This window comes from Pristiophorus japonicus, chromosome 2 (genome assembly GCF_044704955.1).
Source record: "Pristiophorus japonicus isolate sPriJap1 chromosome 2, sPriJap1.hap1, whole genome shotgun sequence".
NCBI lineage: Eukaryota > Metazoa > Chordata > Chondrichthyes > Pristiophoridae > Pristiophorus > Pristiophorus japonicus.
The window spans coordinates 3,066,370-3,090,023 of record NC_091978.1 but is presented as its reverse complement, the minus strand read 5'-3'; the positions used below and the strand labels follow the sequence as shown (position 1 = coordinate 3,090,023).

At 51.2% G+C, this 23,654-nt stretch overlaps 1 protein-coding gene across 1 annotated transcript in view; it reads right to left on the bottom strand.

Annotated features, from left to right (window-relative positions):
* Positions 1-2,129: 2,129 nt before the first annotated feature.
* The window catches only part of LOC139229232 (galectin-3-binding protein-like), a 98,373-nt gene continuing 76,848 nt past the window's right edge, over positions 2,130-23,654 (bottom strand). Inside the window, exons 2-4 of the mRNA XM_070860894.1 lie at positions 15,211-15,342; positions 8,814-9,081; positions 2,130-3,201 (exon numbers count right to left, since the gene is read on the bottom strand). Of these exons, the coding sequence (XP_070716995.1) occupies positions 2,130-3,201; positions 8,814-9,081; positions 15,211-15,342 (1,472 nt within the window). The remainder of the gene's footprint in view (positions 3,202-8,813; positions 9,082-15,210; positions 15,343-23,654) is intronic.

Here is a 23,654-nt window from a genome sequence, read left to right as displayed (position 1 = left end):
ACACCTGGGAGTCCCTGGCCAAAGACCGCCCTAAGTGGAGGAAGTGCATCCGGGAGGGCGCTGAGCATCTCGAGTCTCGTTGCCGAGAGCGTGCAGAAACCAAGCGCAGGCAGCGGAAGGAGCGTGCGGCAAACCTGTCCCACCCTCCCTTACCTCCAACCACTGTCTGTCCCACCTGTGATAGAGACTGTAATTCCCGTTCAGCCACCTAAGGACTCACTGTTAGAGTGGAAATAAATCTTCCTCGATTTCGAGGACTGCCTATGATGATGACTATAGACTGCAGTGTAAACACCATCACTGAAATAGGGTCGATAGGGGAATTAGTAATGGGGAACATGGAGATGGCAGAAACTCTGAACAAATATTCTGTATCAGTCTTTATGATAGAGGACACTAACAATATCCCAACAGTGGATAGTCAAGGGGTTATAGGGGGAGGAACTTAACACAATCACTAAGGAGGTGGTACTCAGTCAGATAATGGGACTAAAGGCAGATAAATCCCCTGGACCTAATGGCCTGCATCCTAGGGTCTTAAGAGAAGTAGCGGTAGGGATTGTGGATGCATTGGTTGTAATTTACTAAATTCCCTGGATTCTGGGGAGGTCCCAGCAGATTGGAAAACTGCAAATGTAACGCCCATATTTAAAAAAGGAGGCAGACAGAAAGCAGGAAACTATAGACCTGTTAGCCTAACATCTGTGGTTGGGAAAATGTTGGAGGCCATTATTAAAGAAGCAGTAGCAGGACATTTGGAAAAGCATAATTCAGTCAGAAGAGACAGCATGGATTTATGAAGGGGAAGTCATGTTTGACAAATTTGCTGGAGTTCTTTGAGGAAAAAATGAACAGGGTGGATAAAGGGGAACCAGTGGATGTGGTGTATTTGGACTTCCAGAAGGCATTTGACAAGGTGCCACATAAAAGGTTACTGCACAAGATAAAAGTTCACAGGGTTGGGGGTAATATATTAGCATGGATAGAGGATTGGCTAACTAACAGAAAACAGAGAGACAGGATAAATGGTTCATTCTCGGGTTGGCAACCAGTAACTAGTGGGGTGCCGCAGGGATCAGTGCTGGGACCCCAACTATTTACAATCTATATTAACGACTTGGAAGAAGGGACCGAGTGCAATGTAGCCAAGTTTGCTGACGATACAAAGATGGGAGGAAAAGCAATGTGTGAGGAGGATACAAAAGATCTGCAAAAGGACATAGACAGGCCAAGTGAGTGGGCAAAAATTTGGCAGATGGAGTATAATGTGGGAAAGTGTGAGGTCATGCACTTTGGCAGAAAAAAATCGAAGAGGAAGTTAGTATTTAAATGGAAAAAGATTGCAAAGTGCTGCAGTACAGCGGGACCTGGGGGTCCTTGTGCATGAAACACAAAAGGATAGTATGCAGGTACAGCAAGTGATCAGGAAGGCCAATGGTATCATGGCCTTTATTACAAAGGGGATGGAGTATAAAAGCAGGGAAGTCTTGCTACAGTTATACAGGGTATTGGTGAGGCCACACCTGGAATACTGCGTACAGTTTTGGTCTCTATTTACGGAAGGATATACTTGCTTTGGAGGCAGTTCAGAGAAGGTTCACTCGGTTGATTCCGGGGATGAGGGGGTTGACTTATGAGGAAAGGTTGAGTAGGTTGGGCCTCTACTCATTGGAATTCAGAAGAATGAGAGGTGATCTTATCGAAACGTATAAGATTATGAGGGGGCTTGACAAGGTGGATGCAGAGAGAATGTTTCCACTGATGGGGGAGACTAGAACTAGGGGGCATAATCTTAGAATAAGGGGCCGCCCATTTAAAACTGAAATGAGGAGGAATTTCTTCTCCCAGAGGGTTGTAAATCTGTGGAATTTGCTGCCTCAGAGAGCTGTGTAAGCTGGGACATTGAATAAATTTAAGACAGAGATAGACAGTTTCTTAATCGATAAGGGAATAAGGGGTTATGGAGAGCGGGCAGGGAAGTGGAGCTGAGTCCATGATCGGATCAGCCATGATCGTATTAAATGGTGGAGCAGGCTCAAGGGGCCGTATGGCCGACTCCTGCTCCTATTTCTTATGTTCTTATGTTCTATAGACTGTGATGTAAACACCTCTCGCCCCTTGATGTTGCCTCATTTGTACATGGGTCTGATGACAAACCTCAGAGTGGAAAAGAATCCTGACTCACAGCCGAAGAAGAAGAGGCCTTGGCCTTTGAAGGAAGGAAGCACTGCATTATTTTCCTTGACGTCATGCACATAGGACACATAATTGTTGTTACACAGGAGGAGCACCTTGTTTTGGTACTGGATGAGGTTTTGCTGGTTTTGGCCCTTGCTGTTTAGGGTTGCTATGGGGTAGATGTTGTGCGGGCAAGGCACGTTGCTGCTTTTGCAGCTCTGCGCACTCAAGTGGTAGTAAGCTGTCCACAACACGGTCTTCGAGTTGTAGAAGGAGCTGGTGTACTTGGTGGTTTGGAAGGAAACGGTGGGAGAGGACGGCTGGGTGAAGCTGACTTGGTGCACGTACTGATAACCGTTGTAGTACATGGAGGAGGAGGAGCGGAGCAGGGCTGCTGGGTCGATGTGCAATGCCGCGCTCCACACTGGGGAGATGTATATTCTGGGCTCCAGGCTGAGGTCGGAGAAATGGCGCTCTTTGCTAAGCTGCTCAACAGAGACCGAGTGGAACTCAAAAGCTTTCAGGAATCTCTTGAGAAAGAAACTATCATGCTCCTCGTACAGCGTCGACTGCAGCTGGATCTTGGAGAGGTCTTCCGGCGAGATCATGTGAAATCGGATCTTATCCATCAGTTCGTGGGTCAGCTCCGTTTTCTTCTTGCTGATAATCCAGGTCTCCACGGCTTTGAACAAAGTCAGTTCGTTCCAGATGACGATGTCGGACCTCAGGAGCAGAGTGTTGAGCTGCTCCCCGGTGAACTCATACCAGGTCGGTGATCTGACAAAGGACTCACAGTTCCAGGCAAAATACTCCATGCAAATCTCTTTCAGCAGCGGGTCCTTCACGCTCTCAGCGTAGTTATACAGCTCCAGTTGGTGTTTGAAGGAGGGGTCTTGGGGGAGGAGTTTGTAGAAGAGTTTATCGCAGTAATCCCGAATGGCAGTTACCCCATAATTGGAAGCCATATTGTGAATACACTTGATCGATGACAGGTTGATATCGATTTTCTTGGTGTAGAAATACCTGAGGAGGAAACAGGCCAATCAGAAGAGACAGTATGAGCCTGTTAGTATCTGGAATGTCAGCAGCTTTTCCCACTGACATCACTATCCTCATTTATAATGGACACTGCACTGTGTGAACCTATAACCACACAATGAGACAGCGCAGGAGGCCAATCAACCCATCCGGCTCTCTCCCTGCCCTTTCCCCACAGCCCGGCACATTGTTCCCCTTCAACTAATTATCCAATTCCCGGTTTGAAAGTTACTGTTGAATCTGCTCCCACCGCCCTTTCAGGCAGCGCGTTCCCGATCACAACAACTCGCTGCGTAAAATAATGTTTCCTCGTATTGCCTCTGGTTCTTTTGCCAATCACCTTAAATACAATCATCGACTGGTTAGAGCGCGGGAGGCCATTCGGCCCGTCGAGCCCGTGCCGGCTCTCAGCCAGTCCCCCTCCCCCGCCCTTTCCCCGTAACCTGCAATTGTTTTTCCTTCAGGTACTTATACAACTCCCTTTTGAAAGCCACGATTGAGTCTGCCTCCATCACCCTCTCGGGCCGTGCATTCCAGATCCTAACCACTCGCTGCGTAAAAACGTTTTTCCTCATGTCGCCTTTGGTTCTTCTGCCAATCGCCTTAAATCTGTGTCCTCTGGTTCTCCACCCTTCCACCAATGGGAACAGTTTCTCTCTCTATCTACTCTGTCCAGACCCCTCATGATTTTGACCTCAATCAAATCTCCTCTCAACCTTCTCTGCTCCAAGGAGAACAACCCCAGTGGAAGCGGAGATGATGAATGATTTCAAAAGGAAATTGGATCGGCACTTGAGGGAGATTAACTTGCTCCAGGGATAGAGCGGGGGAATGGGACTGAGTGGATTTCTCTGCAGAGAGCTGGCATGGACTAGATGGGCCGACTGTGTTCCGGATGGTGTTGCCAAGGAACAGGAGGGGGCCGAGGATAGATCCTTGGGGGACACCAGAGGTAACGATGCGGGGGCGGGGAGAGAAACCGTTGCAGGAGATTCTCTGACTACGATGAGATGGATAAGAATGGAACCAGGCGAGTGCAGTCCCACCCAGCTGGACGATGGTGGAGGGGTGTTGGAGGAGGATGGAGCGGTTAACTGTGTCAAAGGCTGCAGACAGGTCCAGGAGGACGAGGAGGGGTAGTTTACCTTTGCCACACTCACAAAGGATGTAGTTTGTGACTTTGATGAGAGCCGTTTCGGTACTGTGGCAGGGGCGGGACCCAGATTGGAGGGATTCAAAGATTGAATTCATGGAAAGATGGTCACGGATTTGGGAGGTGACAAGACGGTCAAGGACGTGAGCATGAGAGCAGGACCCGATAGTGCTTTATATCCACGTAACTGAAGTTCCTCATCCCTGGAACCATTCTCGCAAATCCCCTCTGCTCCCTCTCTAAGACCTTCACATCCTTCCTAAAGTGCGGGGCCCAGAATTGGACACATTACTCCAGTTGAGGCCAAACCAGTGCTTTATACAGGTTCATCATAATTCCCACACTTTTGTACTCTGTGCCTCTATTTATGAAGCCCAGGATCTGTTAGCTTTTATAACCGCTTTATCAACCTGCCCTGCCACCTTCAATGATTTGTCTACGTATACCCCCCGGTCTCTCTGTTCATGCACCCCCTTTAGGATTGTACCCTTTAGTTTATATATCCTCTCCTCAGTCTTTCTACCAAAATGCATCACTTCACATTTTTCTGCATTAAATTTCATCTGTCACGTGCCCGCCCATTCCACCGGCCTGTCTGTGCTGTCCTGAAGTCTATCACTACCCTCCTCACTGTTCACTATACTTCCAAGTTTTGTGTCATCTGCAAGTTTTGAAATTGTGCCCTGTACACCCACATCCAAGTCATCAATATATATCAGGAAAAGCAGTGGTCCCAGTACTGACCCCTGGGGAACACCACTGTATACCTCCCTCCAGTCCCAGAAACAACCGTTCACCCCTACTCTCTGTTTCCTGTCACCGAGACAATCCGTATCCAGGCTGTCACTGTCCCTTTTATTCCATGGTCTTCACCTTTGCACTGCCCTCATCGACCCTCCCCGTTACCTCATCAAAAAACCCAATTAAGTTAATTAAACACGATTTGCCTTTAACAAATCCGTGCTGGCTTTCTTTCATTAATCCACCCGTATCCAAGTGACTGTTAATTATGTCCCTGATCACTGTTTCTCAAAGCTTCCCCAGTACCGAGGTTAAACTGAGCGGCCTGTAGTTGCTGGGTTTATCCTTACACCCTTTTTTTAAACAAGGGTGTAACATTTGTAATTCTCCAGTCCTCTGGCACCAGCCCTGTATCTAAGGAGGTTTGGAATATTATGGTCAGTACCTCCATGATTTCTGCCCTCAGTTCCCTCACCACCTCCACGTCCCCTTCCATGTCACACACGATCCCGACTTGGAAATATATCGGCCGTTCCTTCATTGTCGCTGGGTCACAATCCTGGAACTCCCTCCCTAACAGCACTGTGGGAGCACCTTCACCACACGGACTGCAGCGGTTCAAGAAGGCGGCTCACCCCCACCTTCTCACGGGGCAACGACGCCCACATCCCAGGAACGAATAATCACCCCTCCCCCCACCCGGTATTTAAGGAGGATCGGAATATTATGGTCAGTACCTCCGTGATTTCCACCCTCAGTTCCCTCACCATCCTAGGACGCATCCCATCTGCTCCTGGTGATTTATCCACTTTAAGTACAGCCAGCCTTTCTAATACCTCTTAGGATAAAAATTGATCATCAGGTGTCTCCACTACCTCCTCCTTCACTATGTTTATGGCAGCATCCTCTTCCTTATAGAATCATAGAATCATAGAAATTTACAGCACGGAAGGAGGCCATTTCGGCCCATCATGTCCGCACCGGCCGACCAAGAGCTACCCGGCCTAATCCCACTTTCCAGCTCCCGGTCCGTAGCCCTGCAGGTTACGGCACTTCAGGGGCACATCCAAGTACTGTTTAAATGTGGTGAGGGTTTCTGCCTCTACCACCCTTTCAGGCCGTGAGTTCCAGACCCCCACCACCCTCTGGGTGAAGGCATTTCCCCTCAAATCCCCTCTACACCCACCCCACAATTATGACGATGAAGGAATGGCCGATATATTTCCAAGTCAGAATGGTGTGTGTGACTTGGAGAGGAACGTAGGACGCTGAGGGAACTGAGGGCAGAAATCGCGGAGGTACTGACATAATATTCCGATCCTCCATAGATACGGTGCTGGTGCCAGAGGGCTGGAGAATTACAAATGTTACACCCTTGTTCAAAAAAGGGTGTAAGGATAAACCCAGCAACTACAGGCCGCTCAGTTTAACCTCAGTAGCGGGCAAGCTTTTAGAAACAGTGATCAGGGAGAAAATTAACAGTCACCTTACTTAAGGAAGGATATACTAGCTTTGGAGGGGGTACAGAGACGATTCACTAGGATTCACTAGATTAATGAACATAAGAACATAAGAATTAGGAACAGGAGTGGGCCATCTAGCCCCTCGAGCCTGCTCCGCCATTCAACAAGATCATGGCTGATCTGGCCGTGGACTCAGCTCCACTTACCCGCCCGCTCCCCGTAACCCTTAATTCCCTTACTGGTTAAAAATCTATCTATCTGTGATTTGAATACATTCAATGAGCTAGCCTCAACTGCTTCCTTGGGCAAAGAATTCCACAGATTCACAACTCTCTGGGAGAAGAAATTCCTTCTCAACTCAGTTTTAAATTGGCTCCCCCGTATTTTGAGGCTGTGCCCCCTATTTCTAGTCTCCCCGACCAGTGGAAACAACCTCTCTGCCTCTATCTTGTCTATCTCTTTCATTATTTTAAATGTTTCTATAAGATCACCCCTCATCCTTCTGAACTCCAAGGAGTAAAGACCCAGTCTACTCAATCTATCATCATAAGGTAACCCCCTCATCTCCGGAATCAGCCGAGTGAATCGTCTCTGTACCCCCTCCAAAGCTAGTATATCCTTCCTTAAGTATGTTTTTCTAATGTAACCCCACTTTTAAAAAAAAGGAGGGAGAGAGAAAACAGGGAATTATAAACCACTTTGCCTGACATCAGTAGTGGGGAAAATGTTGGAATCAATTATTAAAGATGAAATAGCAGCGCATTTGGAAAGCAGTGACAGGATCAGTCCAAGTCAGCATGGATTTATGAAGGGGAAATCATGCTTGACAAATCTTCTGGAAGTTTTTGAGGATGTAACTAGTAGAGTGGACAAGGGAGAACCAGTGGATGTGGTGTATTTGGACTTTCAAAAGGCTTTTGACAAGGTCCCACACAAGAGATTGGTTTGCAAAATCAAAGCACATGGTATTGGGGGTAATATACTTACATGGATAGAGAACTGGTTGGCAGACAGGAAGCAGAGAGTCGGGATAAACGGGTCCTTTTCAGAATGGCAGGATTGACTAGTGGAGTGCTGCAGGGCTCAGTGCTGGGACCCAAGCTCTTTACAATATACATTAATGATTTAAATGAAGGAATTGAGTGAAATATCTCCAGGTTTGCAGATGACACTAAGCTGGGTGGCGGTGTGAGCTGTGAGGAGGATGCTAAGAAGCTGCAGGGTGACTTGGACAGGTTAGGTGAGTGGGCAAATGCATGGCAGATGCAGTATAATGTGGATAAATGTGAGGTTATCCACTTTGGGGAAAAAACGCGAAGACAGAATATTATCTGAATGGCGGCAGATTAGGAAAAGGGGAGGTGCAACGAGACCTGGGTGTCATGGTACATCAGTCATTGAAAGTTGGCATGCAGGTACAGCAGGTGGTGAAGAAAGCAAATGGCATGTTGGCCTTCATAGTGAAAGGATTTGAGTACAGGAGCAGGGAGGTCTTACTGCAGTTGTACAGGGCCTTGGTGAGGCCTCACCCAGAATATTGTGTTCAGTTTTGGTCTCCTAATCTGAGGAAGGACGTTCTTGCTATTGAGGGAGTACAGCGAAGGTTCACCAGACTGATTCCCGGGATGGCAGGACTGACATATGAAGAAAAACTGATCGACTAGGCTTATATTCACGAATTTAGAAGAATGAGAGGGGATCTCATAGAAACATGTAAAATTCTGATGGGACTGGACAGGTTAGATGCAGAAAGAATGTTCCCAATGTTGGGGAAGTCCAGAACCAGGGGACACAGTCTAAGGATAAGGGGTAAGCCATTTAGGACCGAGATGAGGAGAAACTTCTTCACCCAGAGAGTTGTTAACCTGTGGAATTCTCTACCACAGAGAGTTGTTGAGGCCAGTTCGTTAGATATATTCAAAAGGGAGTTAGATGTGGCCCTTACGGCTAAAGGGATCAAGGGGTATGGAGAGAAAGCAGGAATGGGGTACTGAAGTTGCATGATCAGCCATGAACTAATTGAATGGCGGTGCAGGCTCGAAGGGCCGAATGGCCTACTCCTGCACCTATTTTCTATGTTTCTATGTTTCTATGTTTCTACCTCTGCCGCTATCTATTGTTCCTCTTTCCAAACTTGCCCTGAGTTTTGTCCAAGTTTGCTATAAATACACAGTTAGACTGAGTGGTGTCCATTGTGCCGTGTGACTCTCTGACGTTCCCTACGTGATCCCACAGCGTACCTGACAAAGTCCTCGACGTAGGGGAGGCAGTCCTGTTGGACCATGATTTGGATGCCGCTGGTCTTGTTCTCGCTGATGAGGTTGCCGTCGGTGCTGAGGGCCAGGATTAACCGGTGTGCGCACAGGTGGAGTTTGACAGGTCCCCTCCTGGCTGTCAGCACCAGGATCTTCACCTGGCAGTGTTTCTGGCTCAGGTACAGCTTGTTGAGTGACTCGTGGAGCTCGGACATCTGGTCCAGTCGGTAGCTGGGCATGTCTCCAGCCTGCCCTGTGAAATCAGTGGATGACAATTGTTATATATGTAGACTATAGATATACTCTCTGTGTAGTCACTGTATCGTTGCATAAGATGGAGACTTGTTTACCTGATGTACTATCAATAAGGTTTACACTGTGTATATACTATGCTGGCACCACTAGAGGGTGCAACTGGTGGAGACCGGGGTTTCCTGCCCTGGTGGCAGGGGCTGTATAAAAGGGGAGCCACCATGCAGCTGCCTCACTCTGGAGTTACGAATAAACGATTAAGGTCACTACAGTTTGAGTACAACACATTGCCTCGTGGAGTCATTCATAAGTACAATACAGACATAACAACTGGCGACGAGTATACGGACTTTCACGCGATTATGGCTAACTTTGGCACTAAAAGACTTTGCAGAGGGTGATGATTGGGATGACTTTGTGGAAAGGTTCGAGCAATATTTCGTGGCAAACGACCTGGCAGGGGAGACGGACACATTGGCGGAGAAACACAAGGCTATACTGCTGACCAGTTGTGGGCCTGAGGTCTACCGCTTCATCAGGGACTTGCTGGCACCCACAAAGGCCAAGGATAAGATATAGGATGAGCTGACTGAACTAATTCGAGACCAACTAAACCAAAAGAGAGCATCTTCACGACCAGGCACAGATTCTACACTCACCGCAGACCTGAGGGCCAGGAGATTGCAAAATATGCTGCCAACCTCAGGAGACTTGCGGCACCGTGTGATGTCGGCATGCATCTCAACGGAGCATTGCGAGACATCTTCATTATCGGAATTGGCCTCGAGGGCCTCCTTCACAAGCTATTATCTGCCAACACCACAGTCAACCTGCAGAAGGCCATCAGCATCAGTCAGGTGTTCATGACCTCGACCTGCAGCACCAAGCAAATTATTCATCCTGTGGACTCAAACCTGGCAAGTACTGTACACAGAATGGTGCCTTTCACAGGCAAGACTGCAGAACGTGGCTCTGGCCAGGGCAGAGAGCACAGACCTCAGGGTCCCAGAACTCAGAGTCTGCCGAGGGGTGCTAATCGAGTAGCACCATGCTGGCATTGTGGAGGAAACCATAGGGCTCACCAGTGTCGGTTTGCTGAATAGGTGTGCAAAGCCTGTAACATGAAGGGCCACCTCCAGCGTATGTGTAAAAGAACTACGAATCACCATCTAGCAGAGGAGTCAGGAGATGACTTTGAATCCAGCGGGGAGTATGATGATTTGGCCAGAGAGGCAGCTCAGCCCCAAGAAGAAGTGTATGGAGTGTATACCTGCACCACCGATTGTCCTCCAGTGAAGAAGGAAGTCAAGATAAACGGCGTTCCAGTCTTCATGGAAGTGGACACGGGAGCGAGCCAGTCAGTGATGATCCAGGATGCCTTTGCGATGCTGTGGAACCAAAAACGACCCAAGCTGGTCCCAGTACAGGAAAAGTTGTGCACCTACACCAAGGAGCTGATCCCAGTCCTGGGTAGTGCGGATGTAAGTGTAATCCATAATGGCGTGGTGCACAAGTTACCTCTGTGGATTGTTGCAGATGATGGTCCAATGATACTCGGAAGAAGGTGGATGGGGAAGATCCAGTGGGAATGGGAAGACCTCTTCACTCCAGCAATCGATGTCCCCCTGTGCTCAGAGGCAGAGCAAAACCTCACCTTCACTTGGGCCAGGCACCAGAGAACAGACCAGTGCAGCACCTGAGGCACAGACCGTCCATCACGATTGTGAGGCAATGATCCGACTGGAACGACTTAAAAGTACCTTCCCGGCTCCCGTGGCAGGACTCCTGGGGAGGAAGATCGAATTCACAGGCACTCTTCCAGCTTTTGTGGCAGAATCACAGGAGAGAAGGATCAAGGCAGTCGACCTCAAGAACAGACGCAAGATGTGTCCCTGCTGCAGCGAGGGGCAGCGTGGTGGAAAATAAATGGCCGCGGCTGTGGTGTATGTAGCACATAAATCACTGAGTCCACACGGCCTGGTGTTGATCTAACTGCTGTGACCTTAGTCCTTTATTGAACAGCTCCAGAGTGCCCCACAGGTGTGGTGGGCAGCCTTGTATACTGCCTCGTGCAGGTACTTTCAGGTCTCCCACCACAGCGCCCTCTGTGGTGCACCATTGTACTTATCATACATTTAATGTACCAGAGCAATACACAACATCACTGCCCCCCCCCCCCCAGTTCAAAAAGCCGTTGCTTGAATCCCCTAAATTGAAAACACATTAGCCTCTTGGTAATGTTGGTCACGGATCCACATCCCAGAATTTAAACACAGTGGCCATTCAGCATTGAAATATTAACTCTTGTCGTAATTCGCAATTTATGTCCATTATTTTAAACACAGTGACCACCCAGCATTAAAATATTATTTCTTGTCATAAATCCATCATCCTACATTCACACGGCACACTTCGACTCACTCTAGCCTTACAAAAGTCCAAAAGTCTTTATGTGGGGACCGCGGTGGTGTGAAGCCCTTTTAAAACGCCTGGGAGCATTTCCCTTTTAAGACGCCATCTTGTGGCTCCCACGAGGCTTCCGTTGGGCGCCGCCATCTTAGGTGTTCAGCTGGCCGAGAAAGAAGACGAAGAAGAGACACGGAAGGAGGGGAGAGGGAAACACAGAAGGAGGGGAGAGGGAATTTTGCAGTGCTTTGGGGAAAGGTTTCAGGCATTTGTCCACGATCCTCTTCCTCTGGCGCTGCTGGACATACGGGATGCTGGCGCTCTCAAACTCGGCGCGGCGTTTCGTTACAGAACGAGGATTAACAACCATCAGCGGCAGTGCGGTTTGCTTGCTGCCGCGCCCGCCATGGCCGCAGCCTCCGCTCCCGCCGTGATCGCCGCTCCCGCCGTGATCGCCTCTCCCGCCGTGATCGCCGCTCCCGCCGTGATCGCCTCTCCCGCCGTTATCGCCTCTCCCGCCGTGATCGCCTCTCCCGCCGTGATCGCCTCTCCCGCCGTGATCGCCTCTCCCGCCGTGATCGCCGCTCCCGCCGTGATCGCCGCTCCCGCCGTGATCGCCGCTCCCGCCGTGATCGCCTCTCCCGCCGTGATCGCCTCTCCCGCCGTGATCGCCTCTCCCGCCGTGATCGCCTCTCCCGCCGTGATCGCCTCTCCCGCCGTGATCGCCTCTCCCGCCGTGATCGCCTCTCCCGCTGTCTCTGTGGTCCCACCATCGTGGTCGCCACTGCTGCAGCTCCAGCTCGGTCGGCACTGCTCTTTGGGAACCCGGGGGACAGCGGTCTGTGGAGGAATGAAGTCTTCCCAGCTCCCACGGACCTTTCCCATCCATCTTCTGCTGAGAAGCGTCGGCCCATCGCCTGCAATGACCCACAAAGGTAAACCGTGCGTCTCGGCCCCGTGGGATACCTGCACATCCACTCTGCCAAGAACAGGTATCAGTTCCTTGGTGTAGGGACGCAGTTTTGCCGTGACCGGGACCAGCTCGGGTCGTGCAGCTGGGTTGATCCACAGTTTATCGAAAGTTCTCCGACTCATCAACGACGGACCCGATCCCGTATTCACTTCCATACTCACTGGGACTCCGTCAATTTTTACTTCCATTATCACTGGGGGCGAATCGTCGGGACACGTATACAGTCCCAACACCTCATCTTCTTCTGCCTGCTCCTCGCTGAACAGTGGATCATCCCCCATCTCCTCAGCCACATGGTGAGTCGTGTTTCTTTTACACATACGCTGAAGGTGGCCTTTCAGGTGGCAGGTATCGCACGTATACTCCGCAAACCTGCACCAGTGAGCCCCATGGCTTCCTCCACAGCGCCAGCATGGTGCTGCTTGATTGGCCCCCCTCAGCGGACTCTGAGTTCCAAGACCCCGAGGTCCGTGCTCTCTGCCCCGGGCAGAGCCACGTTCTGCAGTTTTGTCCGTGGTGGGCGCTATCCTGTGGACAGTGCCTGCCGGGTTCGAGACTGTGTGGATCATTTGCTTGGTGCTGCAGGTCGAGGTCATATATGCCCGGCTGATGGTGATAGCTTTTGTCAGGGTGACTGTGGGTTCCGTGGCTAGCAGCTTGTGAAGGAGGCCCTCGTGGCCAATCCCCATAACCAAACCGTCCCGGCAACACCTCGTCAAGGTGTGTGCCAAAATCACATGGCGCCGCGAGTCTCCTGAGGTCCGCAGCATATTTGGTGACATCCTGGCCCTCAGGTCTGCAGTGATGGTAGAATTTGTGCCTGGCCGTGAGGATGCTCTCCCTTGGTTTCAGTTGGTCACTACAGTTTGAGTACAACACATTGCCTCGTGGAGTCATTCATAAGTACATTACAGACAGAACGACAATGACTGCCCTCACGCCCAACGCTCGGGACATTTGTGTCAGTGACACTCACGGATTGCGATCTCTCACCCCCACCTGCCCTGCTGAGGGGTTGTGCATCCCAGATATCGCCAGCACGTCACGCCAGCCGATCAGCAGGTGTGGGTCAGACACTATTCCACCCCGAGCAGCAGCCTGGCTGAGCCTGGGCCTGTCCTCACACAACCATGTGCTCAGATTCACCTCCCAGCAAGAAGCTTGGTCAGGACCTGGAGCTGCATCAGGATCAGGAGCCTGTTATTTGACCTCAGCATCGCTCAGTTAAGGCAGAAATATTCCTCGCACTAATGGAACAATAAAGTGCAGCAATTGTCACAGTCCTCGCTGGGACAGAGTCTGGGCCTCTTCTGCTCAGGGTCTGGACCTCAGTACCTCGCTGGGTGAGTCAGCACAGGCCAGGCCGGAGCTTGGAACTCTCCTGCTCAGGGTCTGGGCCTCAGTACCTCGCTGGGTGAGTCAACACAGGCCAGGCCGGAGCTTGGACCTTTCCTGCTCAGGGTCTGGGCCTCAGTACCTCGCTGGGTGAGTCAGCACAGGCCAGGCCGGAGCTTGGACCTCTCCTGCTCAGGGTCTGGGCCTCAGTACCTCGCTGGGTGAGTCAGCACAGGCCAGGCCGGAGCCTGGGCCTCCCTTGACACTGAGACTTTGTCTACTTGAGACGATCCTCGGCCCCAGAGCATTGACGGATGTCCACCCAGGGGTCCAAGTGTTGGCAATGACCTGTATCCAACCCCAGCTCAAGGCCCAACCTCACCAGCAGGACCAGCCTGCCCGAGTAATGCCCAGGCTCATCACTGCTCTCACACCCAATCCCCCCTTCCCCCCCTGCCCCACCCCAGGCCCCAGGCTCCCCCCATTCCCCAGTCCCTCCCCCCTCCCTCAGACCCCAGGCTCCCTCCCCCTGACTCCAGGCTCCCTTCCTCCTCCCGTAGACCCCAAGCTCCCTCCCCCTCACCCCTCCCCCAGCCACCAGCCCCAGGCTCCCTCCCCCTCCCCCCTCCCCCAGGCTCCCTCCCCCCTCCCCCAGCCCCAGGCTCCCTCTCCCTCCCCCAGCCCCAGGCTCTCTCCCCCCTCCCCCAGACCCCCTCCCCCAGCCCCCCTCCCCCCTCCCCCAGCCCCAGTCTCTCTCCCCCCTCCCCCAGGCTCCCTCCCCCCTCCCCCTCCCCCAGGCTCCCTCCCCCAGCCCAGGCTCCCTCCCCCTCCCCCCTCCCCCAGGCTCCCCCCCCCTTCCCCAGCCCCAGGCTCTCACCCCCTCCCCCAGCCCCCCTCCCCCCTCTCCCAGCCCCAGTCTCTCTCCCCCCTCCCCCTCCCTAGGCTCCCCCCTCCCCCAGCCCCAGGCTCCCTCCCCCTCCTCCCTCCCCCAGGCTCCCTCCCCCCTCCCCCAGCCCCAGGCTCCCTCCCCCTCCCCCCTCGCCCAGGCTCCCTCCCCCCTTCCCCAGTCCCAGGCTCTCTCCCCCCTCCCCCAGCCCCCCTCCCCCCTCCCCCAGCCCCAGTCTCTCTCCCCCGCCCCCTCCCCCCACCCCCAGACTCCCCCCTCCCCCAGCCCCAGGCTCCCTCCCCCTCCCCCCTCCCCCAGGCTCTCTCCCCCCTCCCCTAGACCCCCAGACCCCTGGCTCCCCCCTCCCCCAGCCCAGTCTCTCTCCCCCCTCCCCCAGCCCCCCTCCCCCAGCCCCAGGCTCCCTCCCCCTCCCCCAGACCCCAGGCTCCCCCCTCCACCAGCCCCAGGCTCTCTCCCCCCTCCCCCAGACCCCAGGCCGTGCTCTGTGCGAGGATCAGTAAGGTTGTTACGTGGGTCACAGCGAACACCAGCATCTTCCGAATGTTGACAGTTGTGAATTTTCCAGCCTTTGCTTTTACACTGAGTGAGAGAGGTCTCCGATCCGGTGCAGAAAACATCGTCCAGCAGGATGGATCCGGAGCCTGGAGGGGAGATAATACATGTATTTACACATTTGCACTCCAAACCCACCTTAGTCTGCCTCACATTTGGCCTGTCTGATCCTCCTATTCCTGAACTGCTCTGTGCGTAGTGCTGTTAGCCTCTCCCAGTCCTCTGCTTCCCTCGCTCCTCCTCTCTAATGTTTCATCCTCTCACCCCTCAACACCAAATGTGTTTAAACCCTCCCTCACAGCACTAGTTACCCTTCCTGTGATCGAGGCATAGATAGAGACATCATCATCACAGGCAGTCCCTCGGAATCGAGGAAGACTTGCTTCCACTCTTAAAATGAGTACTTCGGTGGCTGAACAGCCCAATACTGGAACCACAGTCCCTGTCACAGGGGGGACAGACAGTGGTTGAGGGAAGGGGAGGGTGGGACTGGTTTGCCGCACGCTCCTTCCGCTGCCTGCGCTTGGTTTCTGCATGCTCTCCTTTGTAGGGTTGAAGAAGGCCATGTATAAGGGCTGGCGCTGCTCCCTGCATTTTTCCTGCAAAGATCATGTCCATTGTGCCCCGTAGGGGACGATATCCGCACTGCGACTCCGGGAGGAGCTCCTCGGTCACAGGGAGAAGATAGTTGAGGAGAACTCGAGCGACTGAGGTGCACAATCAGCTGTAATGTTATTGAATGGTGGTGCAGGCTCGAAGGGCTGAATGGCCTACTCCGGCACCTATTTTATATGTTTCTATGACAACTTTCCCAGTGGCTGATATCTGGGAGATTCCTCTGGAGTTGCCGCAGTCGGACTTATCCCCTTTTTTAAAGATGGTCACGATCACTGCCTCTCTGAGATCTCCCGGCATGCTCTCCTCCCTCCAGATGAGAGAGATGAGGTCATGTATCCGCGCCAACAGCACCTCTCTGCCATATTTTAGCGCCCCAGCAGGGATTCCATCCGCTCCCGTAGCCTTGTTGTCCTTGAGCTGTCTTCTGGCTTTGCCTACCTCGTGTAATGTTGGAGTCTCACTGAGTTGCTGGCGGGTCGCATGCTGCGGGATGGAGTCGAGAACACTCGGGTCAAAGGCAGAGTCTCGATTGAGGAGATCTTCAAAGTGCTCCTTCCAGCGGGCCCTGACTGCCTCGGTGTCCTTGATGAGTGTTTCCCCGTTCTTGGCCAGCAGTGGGGTGGGGCCTTGGGAGTTTGGACCGTAGGTGGCCTTGACTGCAGTGAAGAATCCTCGTATATCGTGGCTGTCGGCCAGTTGTTGTATCTCCTGTGCTTTCTCCATCACCACCTGCTCTTCAGGTCCCGAGTTTTTTGTTGGACCTCAGCCTTGAGCCGTCTGTAATGCTGTTTTGCTGCTCCCGAGATGGGTTGTTGCTTAAGGCTCAGAAATGCTTTGCGCTTGCAATCTATTAAACCTGGATCTCCTGATCATTCTTATTAAACCAGTCCTGGCGTTTTCTGGTTGAGTGACCAAGTGTCTCTTGACAGGCACTGGTTATAGAGACCTGGAGGGCAGACCAAGCGCTGCGGGCATTCAGCAGCTCAGGGTCATCAAGGCACGCCAGGTTAGCTGTGAGGTGCTGGCTGTATGGGGCTCTCTTAGCTGGGTCTCTCAGTGCCCTGGCATTGACTTTTTTGTAGCACTGCTTCTGCTGTCCCCTCTGCTTTGGGGCAATGTTGATGTTGATGATGGATCGGATTAGCCGGTGGTCCGTCCAGCGGTGGTCAGCTCCTGCCATGGCGCGGGTGATGTGCACATCCTTGGGATCCCTGGCTCGGTCGATGACAGGTGCCAGTGTTTGGAGCGAGGGTGTTGCCACGATGCCTTGTATTTGTCCCTCTGGCGGAACAGGGTGTTGGTGATGAGGAGTTCATGTTCGAGACACTTTGTCAGGAGTAGGGTACCACTGGAGTTAGCTTTCCCTACCCCCTCTCTGCCAATCACGCCCCCCCAGAGGGCTGTGACTTTGCCGACCCTGGCGTTGAAGTCACGCAGGAGGATCAATTTGTCATCTGCGGGGACGCGGGACAGGGATTTTTCGAGGTTCGATAAAAAACCCTCTTTGGTCCCGTCCGTTGCATCGAGTGTTGGGGCGTACACACTGATGACTGTGGTGCATTGGTTCCGGGATAGTGTAAGACAAAGGGTGATGAGGTGTCAGTTATCCCACAGGGGGAATCTTTGAGGCGGCCGACCAGCTCATTTTTGACGGCAAAGCCGACTCCATGAAGGCGGCGTTCTTCCTCTGGTTTTCCTTTCCAGGAAAAAGTGTAACCTCCACCTTGTTCCTTGAGCTGGCCTTCCCCTGCCCGCCGGGTCTCGCTGAGGGCAGCCATGTCGATGTTGAAGCGTCTAAGTTCCCGGGTAACTATGGCGGTGCGGCGTTCCGGTCTGTCGCTGTTGGGGTTGTCCATCAGGGTCCTGACATTCCAGGTCCCCAACTTCATGTTAACGGAGTGAAAGATGCCTGTGGGTGAGTTCTTTTAACGTGGGGTGGCCGTTATACACCAGCCACCACACGGGCTCAGCTGAGCAAGGTCTTGGTCCAGTGGCAAGTGGGTCCAAGACTGGAGACCAGGCTCCGCTATATGGGCCCAGTCGTCTACAGTCAGCTGTTGGCCACAGGCTCGGCACTCAGGAGCGCCCTTGATAGTAGATGGTCCACTGTAACACCGATATATCCCACACCCCTCACTGTAACACCGATATATCCCACACCCCTCACTGTAATCCTGATATACCCCACACCCCTCACTGTAACACGGATATACCTCACACCCCTCACTGTAATCCTGATATACTCCACACCCCTCACTGTAACACTGATATACCTCACACCCCTCACTGTAATCCTGATATACCCCACACCCCTCACTGTAATCCTGATATACCCCACACCCCTCACTGTAACACTGATATACCCCACACCCCTCACTGTAACACTGATATAGCTCACACCCCTCACTGTAATCCTGATATACCCCACACCCCTCACTGTAACACTGATATAGCTCACACCCCTCACTGTAATCCTGATATACCCCACACCCCTCACTGTAACACCGATATATCCCACACCCCTCACTGTAACACCGATATATCCCACACCCCTCACTGCAACACCGATATATCCCACACCCCTCACTGTAATCCTGATATACCCCACACCCCTCACTGTAATCCTGATATACCCCACACCCCTCACTGTAATCCTGATATACCCCACACCCCTCACTGTAATCCTGATATACTCCACACCCCTCACTGTAATCCTGATATACTCCACACCCCTCACTGTAACACTGATATACCCCACACCCCTCACTGTAATCCTGATATACTCCACACCCCTCACTGTAACACTGATATACCCCACACCCCTCACTGTAACACGGATATACCCCACACCCCTCACTGTAATCCTGATATACCCCACACCCCTCACTGTAATCCTGATATACCCCACACCCCTCACTGTAATCCTGATATACCCCACACCCCTCACTGTAACACCGATATACCCCACACCCCTCACTGTAATCCTGATATACCCCACACCCCTCACTGTAACACGGATATACCCCACACCCCTCACTGTAACACTGATATACCTCACACCCCTCACTGTAACACTGATATATCCCACACCCCTCACTGTAACACTGATATATCCCACACCCCTCACTGTAACACTGATATACCCCACACACCTCACTGTAACACTGATATACCTCACACCCCTCACTGTAACACTGATATACCTCACATCCCTTACTATAACACTAATATACCCCACACCTCTCACTGTAACACTGATATACTCCACATCCCTCACTGTAACACTGATATACCTCACATCCCTTACTATAACACTAATATACCCCACACCTCTCACTGTAACACTGATATACCTCACACCTCTCACTGTAACACTGATATACCCCACACCCATCACTGTAACACTGATATACCCCACACACCTCACTGTAACAATGATATACTCCACACCCCTCACTGTAACACTGATATACCCCACACCCTTCATTGTAACACTGATATACCCCACACCCTTCACTGTAACACTAATATACCCCATACCCCTCACTGTAACACTGATATACCCCACACCCCTCACTGCAACATTCTGATAGACTCCACAGGCCTCATTGTAACACTGATATACCCCGCTCCCCTCACTGTAACAGTGATATACCCCACACCCCTCACTGTAACACTGATATACCCCACACCCCTCACTGTAACAATGATATACTCCACACACCTCACTGTAACACTGATATACCCCACACCCTTCATTGTAACACTGATATACCCCACACCCCTCACTGTAACACTAATATACCCCACACACCTCACTGTAACACTGATATACCCCACACCCCTCACTGTAACACTGATATACCCCACACACCTCACTGTAACACTGATATACCCCACACCGCTCACTGTAACACTGATATACCCCACACCACTCACCGTAACACTGATATACTCCACGCCCCTCACTGTAACACTGATATACCCCACACCCCTCACTGGAACACTCTGATATACCCCACACCCATCACTGTAACACTGATATACCCCACACCCCTCACTGGACCACTCTGATATACCCCACACCCATCACTGTAACACTGATATACCCCACACCCCTCACTGTAACACTGATATACCCCACACCCCTCACTGTAACACTGATATACCCCACACCCCTCACTGTAATACTGATATACCCCACACCCCTCACTGTAACACTGATATACCTCACATCGCTGACTGTAACATTGATATACTCCACACCCCTCACTGTAACACTGATATACCTCAGACAACTCACTGTAACACTGATACACCCCACACCCCTCACTGTAACACTCTGATATAGCTCACACCCATCATTAAAACACTGATATACCCCACACCCCTCACTGCAACACTGATATACCACACACCCCTCAATATAACACTGATATACCACACCCCTCATTGTAACACTGATATACCCCACACCCCGCACTGTAACACTGATATACTCCACACCCCTCACTGTAACACTGATATACACCGCACTCCTCACTGTAACACTGATAGACCCCACACCCCTTACTGTAATACTGACATACCCCACACCCCTCACTGTAACACTGATAAACCTCACATCCCTCACTGTAACACTGACATACTCCACACCCCTCACTGTAACAGTCTGATATGCCCCACACCCCTCACTGTAAAACTGATATACCTCACATCCCTTAATATAACACTAATATACCCCACACCGCTCACTGTAACACTGATATACCCCACACCCTTCACTGTAACACTGATATACCCCACACCCTTCACTGTAACACTGATATACCCCTCACCCCTCACTGCAACACTCTGATAGACTCTACAAGCCTCATTGTAACACTGATATACCCCGCACCCCTCACTGTAACACTGATATACTCCACACGCCTCACTGTAACACTGATATACCCCACACCCCTCACTGTAACACTGATATACCCCACACCCCTCACTGTAACACTGATATACCCCACACCCCTCACTGTAACACTGATATACTCTACACACCTCACTGTAACACTGATATACCCCACACCCCTCACTGTAACACTGATATACTCTACACACCTCACTGTAACAATGATATACCCCACACCCCTTACTGTAACACTCTGATATACCTCACACCCCTCACTGTAACACTGATTTACCCCACACCCGTAACTGTAACACTGATATACCCCACACCCCTCACTGCAACACTGACAGATCCCACACCCCTCACTGTAACACTGATATGCCCCAAACCACTCACTGTAACAGTCTGATATACCCCACACCCCTCACTTTAACACTGATATACCCCACACCCCTTACTATAACACTAATATACCCCACACCGCTCACTGTAACACTGATATACCCCACACCTCTCACTGTAACACTGATATACTCCACACCCCTCACTGTAACACTGATATACCCCACACCCCTCACTGTAGCACTGATATACCCCACACCCCTCACTGTAACACTGATATACCCCACACCCCTCACTGTCATACTGACATCCCCCACACCCCTCACAGTAACACTGATATACCCCACACCCCTCATTGTAACACTGATATACTCCACACCCCTCACTGTAACAGTCTGATATACCCCACACCGCTCATTGATACACTGATATACCCCACACCCCTCACTGTAACACTGATCTACCCCACACCCCTCACTGTAACACTCTGATATACCTCACACAACTCACTGTAACACTGATATACTCCACGCCCCTCATTGTAACCCTGATATACCTCACATCGCTGACTGTAACATTGATATACCCCACACCCCTCACTGTAACACTCTGATATACCTCACACAACTCACTGTAACACTGATATACCCCACAACCCTCACTGTAACACTGATATACCCCACACCCCTCACTGGAACACTCTGATATACCCCACACCCATCACTGTAACACTGATATACCCTACACTTCTCAATATAACACTGATATACCCCACACCCCTCACTGTAACACTGATATAGCCCACACCCCTCACTGTAACACTAATATACCACGCACCCCTCACTCTATCACTGATATACTCCACACACCTCACTGTAATAATCTGATATACTCCACATCCCTCACTGTAACACTGATATACCCCACACCCCTCACTGTAACACTGATATACCCCACACCCCTCACTGTAACACTGATATACCCCACACCCCTCACTGTAACACTGATATATCCCACACCCCTCACTTTAACACTCTGATATACCTCACACAACTCACTGTAACACTGATATACCCCACACCCATCACTGTAACATTGATATGCTCCACATCCCTCACTGGAACACTCTGATATACCCCACACCCATCACTGTAACACTGATATACCCCACACCCCTCACTGTAACACTGATATACCCCACACCCCTCAATATAACACTGATATACCCCACACCCCTCACTGTAACACTGATATACCCCACACCCCTCACTGTAACACTGATATACCCCACACCCCGCACTGTAACACTGATATACTCTACACACCTCACTGTAACACTGATATACCCCACACCCCTCGCCATAACACTCAAATAAACCACATCCCTCACTGTAACACTGATATACCCCACACCCCGCACTGTAACACTGATATACTCTACACCCCTCACTGTAAACTGATATACCCCACAACCCTCACTATAACACACATATACCCCTCACCCCTCACTGCAACACTCTGATAGACTCTACAAGCCTCATTGTAACACTGATATACCCCGCACCCCTCACTGTAACACTGATATACCCCGCACCCCTCACTGTAACACTGATATACGCCACACCCCGCACTGTAACACTGATATACTCTACACACCTCACTGTAACACTGATATACCCCACACCCCTCACTGTAACACTGATATACTCTACACACCTCACTGTAACAATGATATACCCCACACCCCTTACTGTAACACTCTGATATACCTCACACCCCTCACTGTAACACTGATTTACCCCACACCCGTAACTGTAACACTGATATACCCCACACCCCTCACTGTAACACTGACAGATCCCACACCCCTCACTGTAACACTGATATGCCCCAAACCACTCACTGTAACAGTCTGATATACTCCACGCCCCTCATTGTAACCCTGATATACCTCACATCGCTGACTGTAACACTGATATACCCCACACCCCTCACTGTAACACTCTGATATACCTCACACAACTCACTGTAACACTGATATACCCCACAACCCTCACTGTAACACTGATATACTCCACACACCTCACTGTAATAATCTGATATACTCCACATCCCTCACTGTAACACTGATATACCCCACACCCCTCACTGTAACACTGATATACCCCACACCCCTCACTGTAACACTGATATATCCCACACCCCTCACTTTAACACTCTGATATACCTCACACAACTCACTGTAACACTGATATACCCCACACCCATCACTGTAACATTGATATGCTCCACATCCCTCACTGGAACACTCTGATATACCCCACACCCATCACTGTAACACTGATATACCCCACACCACTCACTGTAACACTGATATACCCCACACCCCTCAATATAACACTGATATACCCCACACCCCTCACTGTAACACTGATATACCCCACACCCCTCACTGTAACACTGATATACCCCACACCCCGCACTGTAACACTGATATACTCTACACACCTCACTGTAACACTGATATACCCCACACCC